This window comes from Miscanthus floridulus, chromosome 12 (genome assembly GCF_019320115.1).
Source record: "Miscanthus floridulus cultivar M001 chromosome 12, ASM1932011v1, whole genome shotgun sequence".
Taxonomy (NCBI): domain Eukaryota; kingdom Viridiplantae; phylum Streptophyta; class Magnoliopsida; order Poales; family Poaceae; genus Miscanthus; species Miscanthus floridulus.
In genome coordinates this window covers 43421324-43435572 of record NC_089591.1, presented here as the reverse complement: position 1 = coordinate 43435572, position 14249 = coordinate 43421324, and the positions used below count along the sequence as shown (strand labels likewise).

Genomic DNA, 14249 nt, shown 5'->3' with positions numbered 1-14249 from the left:
AAGATGACTATCCCGATGCTAGTTGAATCTCATACACGACTCAGCCACTGCGGATTCAAATTCGGGGATGAAAGCGAGTCGGTAACACACTCCATCCAACATTTCGGATCTTTCTTAAAGCTTCGATTTGACACAGCCGGGCATTTCAAAGAACAATAGCTTTAGTACCCATCTTCAACTATATGCCTATAATGATACGGTATGAACTTTTGCAGTAGCACGACAAGTACCTCCACAAAGCATGCAGACTTGGATACCAATAACCATGAACCACCTGATACAACATTAACAAATGTCGGGATACACAAACTGTCCAAGTGAATGAATATACAAACATGCGGTGACGACCGCAGGAGGCTGGCGCAGACCAACCATCTGTGGTGATATTTGACTCGTGGAGATTATACAATTAGATGGTCGCGTGCAGCAGCACCTGTACCCCCCTTTTTATCTTACAACACCAAAAGAATAGATCAAAATTCATAACACATGACAACAGGATGATAATTACAAGAAATCAAAAAACAAAACCCACATGAGGGGGAAAAAGAAGGAAATTCCTGGGAAGAGGCTACGCCAATGATTGAAAGATGCACTAAGCTCACCGGCGCCGCCTGGAGACTACAGGAGAACTTGTACCAGTCTGCTGCCTTCTAAAACTAGGCGACGACGTTTGAACGGGGGCATGCTGTGGTACTTGTGCTTGGTAAGAAGAATATGCAGCAGGCTTTGAGCCTGCTGGCGCAGCTGTTGATTGAAGGGTTGACTCCATGAAGCAGGCTATGTTCAATCGTGTCCTCTCCAACTCCCCTTGCAGCAGATCGCTACTGTACTGTTGAGCAAGCACCTGGAAAGAAAATTATATTTTGTTTTGGTTGTGAAAATAGCAACAGAAACTGAAACTTTCAGAAGACAGCAGAAAACTCTGCTTTCACAAAATTGATGTCACACTACACTGACAGATGTGTTTTCCATCTATCATCAATTTGAAAATCCATAAGTAGAATATTTCTGTGCACTTACAAGCAAATCATCTGGTGATACCGATGGTTGTCTATCATCTGATGCTGCATCTTCACTGCCACGGGTTGGTCGACGTTGGTGTCCAGGATTTTCCATGGCTTCTGCAACACTTTCACAGGCCTTTTCCAACAAATTCTCTTGTAAGGATTTCATAGCCTGTTGCGCCTCGGGTGAGAAGTATGTTTGTAGTACAGTCTCAAAATACTCAAGCTGCAGGAATATAACACAAAAGGTAGTAAACCAAGCAGAGCACTTGAGCCGTTAGCCCTTAGCATAGCTATGACTTGAGAAGAATCTAGTGGCAAATAAAAATAACAAACATTTACCTCAAGCATGAGTTGACAAAAACCATTCGCATCCAACATTCTAATATCTTTGGTCTTATTCTCATGAAAAACACTAAGAAAGATGTCGACCAAACCCTCAACCAAAATTTTCATTGTCTTCTCCAACAAAGGCCGAGCACCAGAGTATACCTGAAAGTAAAAGGTGAGAATGGCATCTACTCTTTTCATATATAGATGAGGATACATAGTCAAATTGTACTCAGTAAGACAGACAATGCTGATGACATAATAAGATATATGTAACAATCAGAAACGAAATACATGCCGTAAAAGGATGGCCATTCCCAAAATGAACAGCATAGGAGGCTGGGACTTTCATTAGCATTTCTTTATCTAAGTAATGAATAACTCAAACAAACTTTGAAAGAATGCTAAGTATTTTTTTTTTCTTATTATGCACAATATTTCATATATTAGAAGGTGAAAAGCACATAAATAACCTTTCCAGACACCCATCCTAAGAGTAAAATTTGTGAGTTGTCACCAACCAGATGGACAAACACTGTACCCAGTACTACAAAAATACTAAAATTTCAGCTACTTCACTTAGCATCGGGGCTTTTTGCTGATGCAAATATGAATACAACAGTATTGACATAGAACCTGTGGGCCCAAAAATCACACCAAAATTCCAGTAAAAGTGTTTGTTCTTATGCCAATTTCAAGCATTTCAGGAAAGACAATGATGTCATGACAAGGTTTAATAAATAATCAAAATAAGAAAATAAATTGATGGAAACCTCTGCATGTACTGCTACAAGGATGTGCAGCAAGTCAAGAGTTGCATCTCGAATGCCCTGCAACGAGAAAGCAATAACATTGATGAGATTGTAGTTTCACAAGACAACAAGAGACATTGGTACAACAACAAACACAAGGATGCCAAGCCATTTCCATAAATGTACCCAAACGACAGTCACAGTTGTAATCCACAACATATTCTGAACGTAACTGATCTTGCAGTAAATAGCAAGATGTTACAAAGTTTGAACTAAATCGCATGATGGAGATTCGAGATCCATCATACCTTTCATTGTTTCAATTTTTTTGGAACACATACAGTGCCACAACGAAGGGCGGGCCTAGTGCAAGCGGTAGAGTCTTACCGCCTGTGACCGGAAGGTCCCAGGTTCGAGTCGCGGTCTCCTAGCATTGAGGATAAGGCTTGCCACTAACACCCTTCCCCAGACCCCGCACAGAGCGGGAGCTCTCTGCACTGGTACGCCCTTTTATACAGTGCCACAACATAAATGGACTTTGTGTTTTAAATTTATACTACATACCTTTACCATTGGTGCTGCTCCCCAATAAATCCCAGAATCCAAAAGATAACTTTGTGCAGCACTTCTGATCAAGTTTGACTAATCAAACAACAACAAAATATCAGGATTAGTAAAGCAAAGGTAAACACCATAATGTGCAAAAAGTTAAAATATTGATATTCAAGAAAACATTTCTCTAGCATCAAGTAGGGCCTATGAAATTTCATAACACATCAGATTTACAGTTGTCCCTAGCATTCACAAGATCAGTGAAACTTCCTAGCGCTTCATTAAGTGCTATGGCACCTGTGACAACTATTCTAAACTGCTATTTGCAGTTGTCCAAGGCACAAAACAGTATGATATAACAATATATCAAAGCAAACAAAATAGCTCCAGTATTTATCACAATAACTGGAACTTCCAAAAAAATTGCTGTGCTCTTACAAAAAGTAAAGTAATTATGAAGCTACACTAAAACAAAGTTTGTTAGTTCTCCCAGTTCATTTCGTGTGCTTTAGTAAGTTTTCAGAAATTATTTGTACTATTTGAGGAATGGCCGAAAGGAGAACACTATATCTGTATCAGATTCTCACCTATATGAAAGGAAGATACTGGGGTTATAATATATATGACCAAATCAATTTTGCTAAATCATGCATTCGTAGTTAATCAACTCTATGTCCTGAATTGTGTATCATACCTTTGCAAAAGTATATTGGTCCAGGACTTTCTCTTCAAGTGCAGAGAAAGAAGTCATCAGATCTCGCATGTCAGAACTTCGCTCATCATTATTCCTGTGACAAAATTTTCATTGAATAGATTAGACATACCTTGAGAACAGCTTCTATAATGAGTACATGCTTTCCAACACACAGGGAAGGAGGGGGAGACTTCATGAATGCTATCAGGTACCTGGCTGGAGACCAAATGTGTCTATATTTGGTGTACAGTTCTTCTGAAAGTTCAGCTTTACAATACCCAATGTTACTCAAAACAACCAGCAGCTTTTTGTGCAAATCTCCATCTGTGTTAGCAGATGTTTCTCTAGTACCATTTATGTATCCGTTTTGGACATAATTGTTTTCTTTGTTTGGTCTGTTCTCAGTTAGTTCACCTCCGAACCTCTCCAGATAACCTAAAGCAATTACAAAGATTTTCAGAGACCATAACTAGAGAATGATGCTAAAAAGGTTCCTCTACCTACTTCTTAGAGAAATTCGTACCAGCAAAATCCAGAAAGGAATTCAAAAATGCAAGTCTGACAGACTCATTAATTTCCTGAAGTGGTTGAGAAATGTCAAATGACTTCGCAGTCTCGCTCATCAGATTAAGAATCATACTGAAATAAACAAACACAGATTAGAAACCTGTTCAGCACTACCAAAAATGAAGGCAGGAAAGTACTTGCCATTCCCAAATTTTGCAGCGCGGGGATAGAGAGAGAGAGAGGGGGGGGGGGGGGGATGGGGCTTAGAACTTAGAATATACTGAACATAGAGCCTACTGATGTGTCATCACTTTAGAAGGTTGTGCTCAAGACAAATTTCAGATTTTGCAGAGCAAGAGACAAGAGAGACACAAACCTTGAAACTCAGATGAAAGGATTCATTCATAGTTAAGACAGGATAATCAGAAACATGTAGCACAAAAGGCACAAACCTTTAGGTTATTAATGCCAAAAGCTTAGCTTGATCGTTACAACAATTAAAGCTAGACTACTGTAGCAATAAAATTTATACAACACGGTACGGCAAATTCCTTCCTGAATCCTGACTGTAAAAACTATACTTAGTTACCTACTGCCAAAAAGGAATACTGCTTAAGTGCAGCAAAAGCAATAGTTATCTATTAGCAAATACTCCCTCCGTTCCAAATTATAAGACGTTTTGGTTTTTTAGATACATTGCTCTTACTATGTATCTAGACATGGTGTATATCTAAGTGCATAGTGAAATCTAAGAATCTAGAAAAGCCAAAATGTCTTATAATTTGGAATGGAGGGAGTATATTAAAAAAGATGGCCAATTGCTAAGTAACAATGCAACAAAACAACTTTCACAGGGCTTTGGAAATAATGCAGCATAAGAAACTGCAAAAAGATGTAATACGTAGAAATAAAGCAGTCTTACGTATCAATCCGGTCCATTGCTGAAATTGTTATGTCACGGAACTCCAGGGGCATGCATGAAATTGCATACGGAGACTTGTTTCTCTCAAGGGTGGATAAAGTAACCCAAGTCTCATCTTTTGATATCTCCTTAGTTGTTGCCCGCATCCATGAACAGAGCCGTAGAATGTAAAGCTTTGTCATTTCAAAATGAAGGGTGCGCAACATTTTTACTGGCATAATTGTTAACACATTCAGGATACAAGACGAATTTTGCAGATTTTGGAAAAGCTCTAATTAAGAAGCCATACCAGCAGTTGGAGACGAATCCTTCCCTTCAAGAGTCTGACAGGCCTTAGCTATTTCTTTTATAGTGTCACTCATGTATGGACAAAGAATGTTGCATTCCTCGAAATCACGGAAGGTACTCTGAACCTGTTGTTGTCAAAGCATGTTTAATTACTAATGCAATCAAATGTTTACTGCTAACAATCACGTTCGATGTTAAAATTCCAAAGAACACGCTAATTGCACCTTAGTGTCAAAAGCCGATATAGTAGCCCGAACCATACTAGCAACTTCATCGAGAGTGTGGTTTGTGTACTTTACTTCACCTTTGTCATCGTTCTTATTTGCAGCTGGCTTTGCATTCATGTCAGAATCAGAAACTACATTACCAGAAGCTGCCTGAAAATAAATAATACATATAATTAGCAAATCCATGTAAATCTCTCTTTTCAAAACAAAAATAAGTACAAGAAGGATCATTCTCATCTTCTTCACGATGAGTAAAGCAGGCATAATTATTCAGACAGGTATTATCAGAAATACCCTTTAATTTCAGTTTACTATTGCACAACCATAGGGGTGGAAGAGTTTATAGGTTTCTGTGGTTCAGCAGAGCTATATGCTTTGTGAGAAAAACTTATTAGTGTCGCTAAGCCATATAGTTACACTGTCAACTATTTACATTTTTCTTGTAAATTGTAATGCAACTGGTAAGGTTCTTACCTTGGCAAATTTTCCACTGAAAACAGATAAAGCTAATCTCCAGAAAGCTGGAACATGCTGGATAAGTACAGAAGTTAGCCTACGAATGTAGGTGGCCCTTAAACTATCAGCTTCCTCAGCCATAAAGTTTGTTGACAACTGATCAGCTCGAGGAGAATCACCAATGGCAGAATCAACTTCCAGCTAAACAAAAAGGTCTACATTAACATAGGGAAGACACAAAATAGCATGTAAATATGATATGCTGAACTACAGAAGATATGCTCACAGATTTATTTGAATCTTGTTGCAGCTGCCTCCACTTTGAATCAGAGAGCACTTTTTCATGAATTTTATTTTGCAAAACTTCCATTCTCGATTCATGATCTTGAGTACACTTTTCAAACAATCCATGAATCCTGCTATTCTGATAGGAAATATTATGATATAAGTAAAAAGATAATACAAACAGAAGTCACAGAATTGAAAAGCTCAGTTAGATTACAGCACACATATTTAGATTATATAAAATTCAACCTGAATATTTAGATAATGCCACACTGGATCTGTTTCAGGTTCCAACTCCAACAGTAGACGAACAATGTTCTCAAGCTGAATGGTAAAGAACAAAATCAGTAAGCAAACAGAACAAAAACATCAGATAACTTCAATCTTAAAATAGAGTTAAATAGTTAAGTACTAGGAAATCAAGTAGTCCATTTTAAATAAGCAGTGTCATATAATCATCTGCTATCTGTCCTCTATTATGCTTTCCCTATCGGGTAATGTTCAATAATACATAAACTTAAACTTGCAGGCTAAACCATTTTTCGCTGTCAACAAAAGTAGGTAATTTCTAAATGTCTCTAAAGACAGATAATATAGCCATGTTCCGCTAAGGCGCTAACCTCAGCAAGGTCAAGATGAGGATCCTCCATGGACTTATAAAGCATGCCCCTGAATTCTTGCATCACCTTTTCGACCTCTTCGAGTACACGTTTTAGTATCCCCACCTGCAGGTTGTTCAACATAACAACATATAGTAAACATTTTGAATGCAGTAGATCTATTGTTGTGCCAATATAGTGCCTAACAATGAACGATGGGGCCACAAAACAGTGGAGAAATTTGCACATGCTATACTTCGGCATGGAATCAGACATAATTTTCTACAGCAAAAAGATACCAAAATCAAACGGTCAAGTGGTCCAAACACAAACAAGTCAGTTCAGAGGATTAAGTATTCATGAGTTACTAGATCGTTAAACCTAGCATTTCCAAGAGATTTGCATGAATCAGCCATGCTCAGTGATTATTGGTCACTTACAGTTAAGGGTGGAGACCATTATTTGACAAGATACATACGTAAGGCATTGTGTATAAAATGGTCAATATAGAATTTATCAATTTAACAAAAATCTGGAACACACTATTAACCTAATTTCATTGAATGCATGAGCTGGACAATGCATGCACAATATCTTGTCAGCTGCACAATACATCATACCATACAGTCAATCATTCATGCATGCTTCACCATCCAATTGGATAAACATATACAGATAAAACAAAATAGGAAGTTGCCATACATGGGAAGGAAGAACAATTGACTTTGCTTTTTGGTACTCTCTGACAGCAAGATCGTATTCTCCTTTTCTAATGTTCCCGCGGATTGCACTTGGTAGGTTAAATAGTGTCCGGAATCTTTGAAGCATTCCCTGAACAGATCTGATCTTTTCAGCTTGGGCCTGTACTAGAAGTTAAGAATTTAGTGCACTCAAGAAGGAATGTTGAAGCAATAACAATAGTTCTAGAGAAAGCTCAGTTTGTATACCTGCCTCTCAAATAGAGGCTCAAATGCCCGATTTGCCACACCACTAATTTTTTGTGTCACTGAATACAAGTGAGCAGTACCTGCACCTTCAGGATCTTCCTCTATCTGTCTCAATTTTGACTCGATGTCTGCAAAAAACTGTGTGTATTACAAGGAGATGCAAAACATTGTCCAGAAACTCAGGATCATGAACATTTATCTGCAATATGGGTGTATCTAATAACTACATAAATACCATCTATTGTAGTTTTGCATGAGACGAAACAATCAAAGTTCTCCTTGACTAACTGTTTTTTCTGCTGTGTTCTCCCTTTGAGATCAGTTTTCAAGGTGAGAGCACCAGCCTCTAAATCAGCAGCGCTTGTGTCTTTGTGGACCCACGAAAGGAAAACTTTGGGATCAAAATTTGGAGACGAATAGATAACTTTATCTGCAGAAGTGCAAAAATAGACCTCTTAATAAGCATGAATCAAATGCAAGAAGAATTCCAGTAAAACCATCAGGCCTACCTCGCATACTGGGGTCCAAACCTTGAGACTTCTCCCTTGAAATTGGAGAACTTACTGAAGCATCAGTGATCAATCGCAAGGATTTATTATCCATGACACTGGTAAGGTAATAAAGCATCAGTGATCAATTGCAGGGATTTATTTTCCATGACACTGGTAAGGTAATAAATATTACCCAATGATGGAAGGGAAATGAGCATGCAATGAGGATAACCTTAACTTGGCTCTATTAATTGAAATTAATTATCTTATTCTAGGGCACAAGGTAATACACGATGCAACACTGCCAGATTGTACAAGATCAATACTTTCTGTTTCCAAGTATATCATACAAAAGAATATGCTCATTTCTTTGATAAGGCTCAGCAGCATGTTTTAAAAGGTACATGGAATAAATTAGCTTTTAAGTGCTATGGACAATCTTTTACGCCCCACTTCTAGCTTCATTTTCTCTTGCTAAAAGCTAAACAGAGACCAAACAGCTGGCTTCTCCTATGGTTTTTAGAGAACCTGAGGCTGACACCAGGAAAGAAGCCAAGAGTTTTTCCATCCTAGTTTTTGTCTAGCTTTCCCTCTGTTGCCCACCCACCAACCTACTGGGCTTCTTCCACAAAACAGTTTGGAGTGCCATCCAATAAGAAGCTAGCATCTCCCAACCTAAGAGAAGCAAAATCCAAAAGCAGAAAAACTAGACCACTGCCAAACATGGATACACAGCCACAATCAAAATAGTAAGCAATGAGAAAGAGATGCTAGACCAGCATACAGCATGCTGCTGAAGAACTTGAATGGCGAGGGATCTCCCATAGAGGGAAAAGGTAAACTAATAAAATGGAAGGAAAAAGATGCAACTTATGCTAAATGATGGACTAACAGGTGAGAATAGTGCACGACAACTAGACAAGGAGTGTATTTTCTTTACAAAATGTTTCTTAAATGGTAAATAATGCATGTACTGATCAAAAGCTTGATGATATAGATAGTTACCCAAGGCCCAATGGATCCAAAACCTCAACTCCTTTGGGTAAAGTCTGTACAGTCGTGAGGGCCTTTCGAGCAGCAGCTGCTGCTGCTGCTGCTTTCTGATCAAGTTCCTGAATGTTAGGAGCCACCTTTGCTTCACGCATCTCTCGAACCCTGCGAGCAAGCTTGAGTGGAGCAAAGGAAGGCAGTGACTAGGCATTTTTAGCATTAGTATGAAAATGCAAAGGTGCAAGATAGCAGGCTAAATAACATATCATTTTTCCAAGTATTTGGCAACCATTATCTGGTGAATGCTGATATACAATATCAAAATACTAACAATTAACAAAATATGCAAAGTCGACGAAAAAATTGAGAAATTGGAAACAGGACAAACAAGAATACAGAGAAGTAGAGATCCCAATGGACCATTGTATATCATTATATTAGTCATTGGAATATGAAGTTAGAAAAACAAAGGTGTGATTTATTCCCTTGTTCAGAAATTTGTAAACCTAAATTAAACAGTAACGCATGGCATCATAGCTGCAGGTGGGTGTGTGTTGGTGGTGTTTTTGTACTCGAGTAGGGTCTAACCAGACTCTGTGCATTTTATTTCTATCTTAATGAAATGACAACCCATGCGTAGTTTGAGAAAAAAAATAGCTGCAGGTAGGTCATAGCAACTTAAAACACTGGTGATAGTTCCATTAATTAACTGTCAACATCCTAATCTCACATTGGTATAGACTCGTGTGGTTACACCACAACAGCATTTGTCATGCCGGTAGCCAGTTTCTAGCATTTATCAATCGGTATAAGTTCACCATGCCAAACAGGCAGGACTACTCAGCAGTGCCACAACTGAACCAACTCACCAAGCACACTAGGTATCACAATTCATAATAGTTAACCACAGTACCATACACACGATCACATGACAAGCTAAATTTCGGTGATCCAGGACAATCCCAGCCTGCTAAGAAGACAAAATTGGCATGATCATCCAACAGCGCTATCTCGAGAAGGGGCCTAAGCTAGCACGGCAACCACCGCAGCCCGAGATCGAGATCTCGGTGATCTCTCACGCGGCCATACCTCTGCCTCGTCGACGCGCTTCCAGCTCCTGGGCTCCTCATCGTCGAAGTCCCCGTCGTCCCGTAACGCGGTCCTCCGCGCGCCGGAGCGCCCACCCCCGCCCCCGCCCCCGCGGGGCGGTGGCGGGCCACGGGCGCGGGGGTTGTCGTCCTCGTCGCCGGAGGAGATGGAGAGCAACTCGACCTCCGAGTCGTCGTCCTCGTCGCCGCCGCGGCTGGGCTGGCGCGCCTTCGCTGCAGCGCCCCCGGCCCTGGCGTTGCCGCCGCCGCGGGCGTTGGGGGCGGGTGGGCGGACGAGGTTGACGACGGGCTTGTTGGCGGCGGGCGGGCGCTGGTGGCTGAGGTCCCGCGCCGCCTGCTCCTGCAGCGCCATCTGGAGGAGCTCGTCCTCGTCGACGTCGCTGTCGCTCGCCATGGCCTCGGGGCGCGGGGGCTCGGATCTGGGGCGGGAGGGAGGAGGGAAGGGAAGGAGAGAGAGAGCGCGTGTGTGTGTGTTCGATGAAGAGAGAGAAATTTCGGTCTGGACTTGCGATTTTGATGGTCTTGATTGAATCTGTGTGGATCGGAGTGGGAATGTGGGGCTGGACCCAAAGGCTCGCTCAGCGGCTGCTTGCCGAGCGAGAAGACTTGGGAGGGCGTTTGCCTGTTTGAGTGTTTGGGTTGGCAGTTGGCACAGCTACTTGGGAGTTGTCAGGCTGTTAACCCACGGGCCACAGCGGATTTCTCACGGATCACAGGATTTGCAGACCAAGCATCTCATGCTTGGGCGATCGTTCGCTTGATTTGAAGCGCTATTGCGTTTAACCAATGAACGGCTGCTTAGTTTAAGAAGTAAGAAGCTAGAAAAAAAAAAGAGAAATATACTTACTTTGCATATATGTCTCGTAGAAGATCCATATACGGGGGAATTTTATATTTTGGGTGCATTTGTAGTTTTGCACTCTCTGCCCACGACTCACCGTCCTCGGCCGCCGCCGGGTGGGAACGTCCCCGCTCGCTCTGCTCCGCGTCGCACGAAAGAAGAGTGAAAAAACACATGTTACAAGTTTACATTTTAAATGTTTTAGAGATATATATTGCAAATGTTTCATATGAATTTTGCAAAAGTAGATCCGGATGTTGTATATGTTACAATGGTTGTAAATGTATGTTGCAAGAGTATGTCTCCAATGTTTCATCTATTTTTTTAGACGTATGTTGCAAGCGTGTTTATTTAGATGTTGTTATGTTTTCACGCATATGTTGAAAAGTATTTTATCTGGATGTTACGTATGTTTGCAATGGTTTTTAAGTGTTTTTAAGTATTTTTGGAAATGTTTCAAACACATGTTTTAAGTGTTTCATCTATATTTTTTTTTTATGTCGCAAGTGTTGCATCTAAATATTTCAAAAGTAGTCGGATATTTGCACTTGGGATGCGCGTGAAAAGCAGGACAAGGCGCGAGCAGTCCCCGCGCGGGCGACGTTCGGCGTCACGGGCCCCCCGCGTGGCCGCGCGAGACGCAGGCGTGCGCGAGCAATGTTCAGCCGACGCGGGGCCATGCGTGGACGCACGAAAACAGACTGCAGTCGCGGGTGTCCGGACGCGGGCATTCGTCTGCATGTATGGACACTAGCAGTGCAGTTTCAATTACTACATTTATTTATACTCAAGTCGACTCAATTCCTGCATTATAAAATTGTCAAAATACAAATAGCTTCCTATTCTAGAAAACAGAGGGATGAACAAATTTCATATATGCTTTTTGCTATTGCTTTGGTTATTGACTCCTAGTTTTTCCCCACGATGTTGGTTCGTTGGCCATGCATCCGTCTTGTTTTTCCCAACAATGGAGTGTTCGGCTGGCCTAATAAGTCAACTTATTTGCTGGCTTATAAGCCATAGTACAATATTTTTCTCTCTCAAAATACCATCTATACAAATCAGCACCAGCGGTTTTTCGACCAGCCAAACACTCCCCGGTGTCTTTGTTCTTCTTTCTCTATCCTCTCTGTCTTCTTACTCTTAATTCTTGCTTCTAGCAAAGGATGGCGAAACTCAGAGCCTGTTTGGTTGCTTGGATGGCCCGCGACAATTTAGGTATTGATTTTGAGTGCCCAATGACCAAGATTTATTGCTTGACAGTCATTTGCCTAGCAAGACAACAACCAACACAGGTCCGTAGAGCATCTCTAAAAATCTTTTTTAAAGACTCTTTAAATCATCATTTGGAAAGCCATTTCAATAAAAATCATTCTCTAAATCTTTTCATTCTCCAACAGCTTTTGTATATCTTATACGCACTCTAAAGAGTCAACCTCGTTCTTTATTTTTTGCCAGTGAAAAATCTGAAATAGAAGATGACAATATTTAAAGTTTTGATTAAAGAAGCTGGTATTTTTTTATATAAATAAGGAAGAATATAGATAGATGTTTGAAGTTGCTCTTAAGTGATACACAACATGATGGGCTAGTAAGGTGAGGATTTCTTGTTTGATCCTGACCTTGGCGTGATACTAGTGCTACCCCTTTAGGCTCTAGCAACTAGCATACACATGGCACTCTTCGCTAAGTGGTGTAAAAGGCCAGAAGCGATGGTCCTGGTTACTGCAAGCTCTTTGGACAATCTAACTAAGCGACAATCCTAGTCAAACTTTAAAAAAGTTTTACTAGTACAAATATGACATTTTAAAAAGAACAGAGCGAGTATACATCACTTAAAACCATCTGTTTAGAGTAAAGTGGTCTAAAAAGTTAAGTGGCTATAAACTTTAGGGGGTGTTCAGCTGATCTGTTCTTAAATTGTTTCAGCTTATTTTCTCTCGTAGAACACTATTAAATTATCCAAAATCAGCTACAGTGCCAAGTGTACCCATCGAACACCCCGTTAGACCATAAGGCCAGTCCCAACGCGAAAACAGTAGCCAATTTCCATAGCATTAACTCTGTTGCCACGTAGACAAAAAAAATGCTAAGGTGGCGCAGGAGTAAATGAAGAAAGACAAGAAAATGACATGAAACTGGGCCTGTTAGGTTCTTAGATCGAATTTTAGTTCTTGTCCTATCGAATGTTTGACACACGCATGGAGTATTAAATATAGACTAAAAAATAACTAATTATATAGATTGCGACTAATTTATGAGATAAATTTTTAAAGCCTAATTAGCCCATGATTTGACAATGTGGTGCTACAGTAAATATATGCTAATGATGAGTTAATTAGGCTTAATAAATTCGTCTCGTAAATTAGTCTCCATCTGTGTAATTAGTTTTATAATTAACTCATGTTTAGTTCTTCTAATTAACATCCGAACGTCCGATGTGACATAGACTACAATTTAGTCCGTGGAACCAAACACCCCGTATATCTCATATGAGAACCGACGTCTACTCGCGCTCCAAGACCAAAAAAAACTGTTGTTTCCTCCGATGGACCTACTTGCTCACGTGCTCGTCGCCGGAAGATAGTTTGCAATTACTCGCCGTCGGAAGATAGTTTGCAATTACTCGCCGCCAGACTCACAGTCGCGTCATAGGCTGTCGTTGTCCGCGCGCTAGATCCAGCTTAAAGATGGCAACGGGCACTAAAAACCCACGTACCCGTGGGCACCAGACCCGACGGGCGCGGATACGGGCGCCAATTTGTGCCCGCGGGCATAGGTGCGGGTACAGTTTTGAACCCAACGGGCAAAGATAGGCGGGTAGGAAAATAGCATATCCGTGCCCGTAAATCCGCTGAACCCACGCTGACATGTAGGGCCAATTGCAAAAGATGTATATATTCTTCGGATCCTAGGGTTTCATTCATCCCCATCCCACTTCCCACACGCCACATGCGGTCGCCGTCCCTCAGTCGCGACCTCACCTCCCTAGTCCCCAACTCGCGGTCGCGGTGTCCCGCCTCCCGGCCGGCCGGCCCTCCGCTTCCACTCCAGCTCCCGGCGTCGTAGGTCGGAGCAGATGCGCTGTCGACGAAATATGGTCGGTAGTCTACCTATGGGTATGCCCAAGGTAGTAGATTATCGGCAAACAGATGCGCAAGCTACAAACAAGATGGTGACGCAAGACAGACACAAGATTTTATCCAGGTTCGACCGCTGTAGAGGCGTAATACCTACGTCATGCATCTGATT

The 14249-nt window shown here is 41.1% G+C and overlaps 1 protein-coding gene across 1 annotated transcript; it reads right to left on the bottom strand.

The window, feature by feature from the left end:
- Positions 1–254: 254 nt before the first annotated feature.
- LOC136498421 (exocyst complex component SEC5B-like) lies at positions 255–10719 on the bottom strand. The gene is made up of 21 exons (XM_066494353.1): positions 10137–10719; positions 9063–9223; positions 8076–8173; positions 7802–7996; positions 7567–7694; positions 7322–7480; positions 6641–6745; positions 6270–6344; positions 6022–6159; positions 5754–5936; positions 5277–5429; positions 5054–5177; positions 4765–4975; positions 3859–3974; positions 3548–3770; positions 3336–3429; positions 2654–2731; positions 2111–2167; positions 1350–1499; positions 1024–1233; positions 255–847 (listed from the first exon to the last, which is right to left on the bottom strand). Exons 1-21 carry the CDS (start codon positions 10548–10550, stop codon positions 602–604), a joined length of 3318 nt encoding a protein of 1105 aa, XP_066350450.1. The 5' UTR covers positions 10551–10719; the 3' UTR covers positions 255–601.
- Between the last annotated feature and the right edge of the window lie 3530 nt (positions 10720–14249).

Excerpts from the sequence above, each read along its gene's own strand:
- LOC136498421 (XM_066494353.1), bottom strand. The coding sequence starts at position 10,550 with ATGGCGAGCGACAGCGACGTCGACGAGGACGAGCTCCTCCAGATGGCG. Across the intron at positions 6,160-6,269 it reads GGCATTATCTAAATATTCAG|AATAGCAGGATTCATGGATT; the intron begins GTTGAATTTTAT and ends ATTTCCTATCAG. Across the intron at positions 1,500-2,110 it reads TTGTAGCAGTACATGCAGAG|GTATACTCTGGTGCTCGGCC; the intron begins GTTTCCATCAAT and ends TTTTACTTTCAG.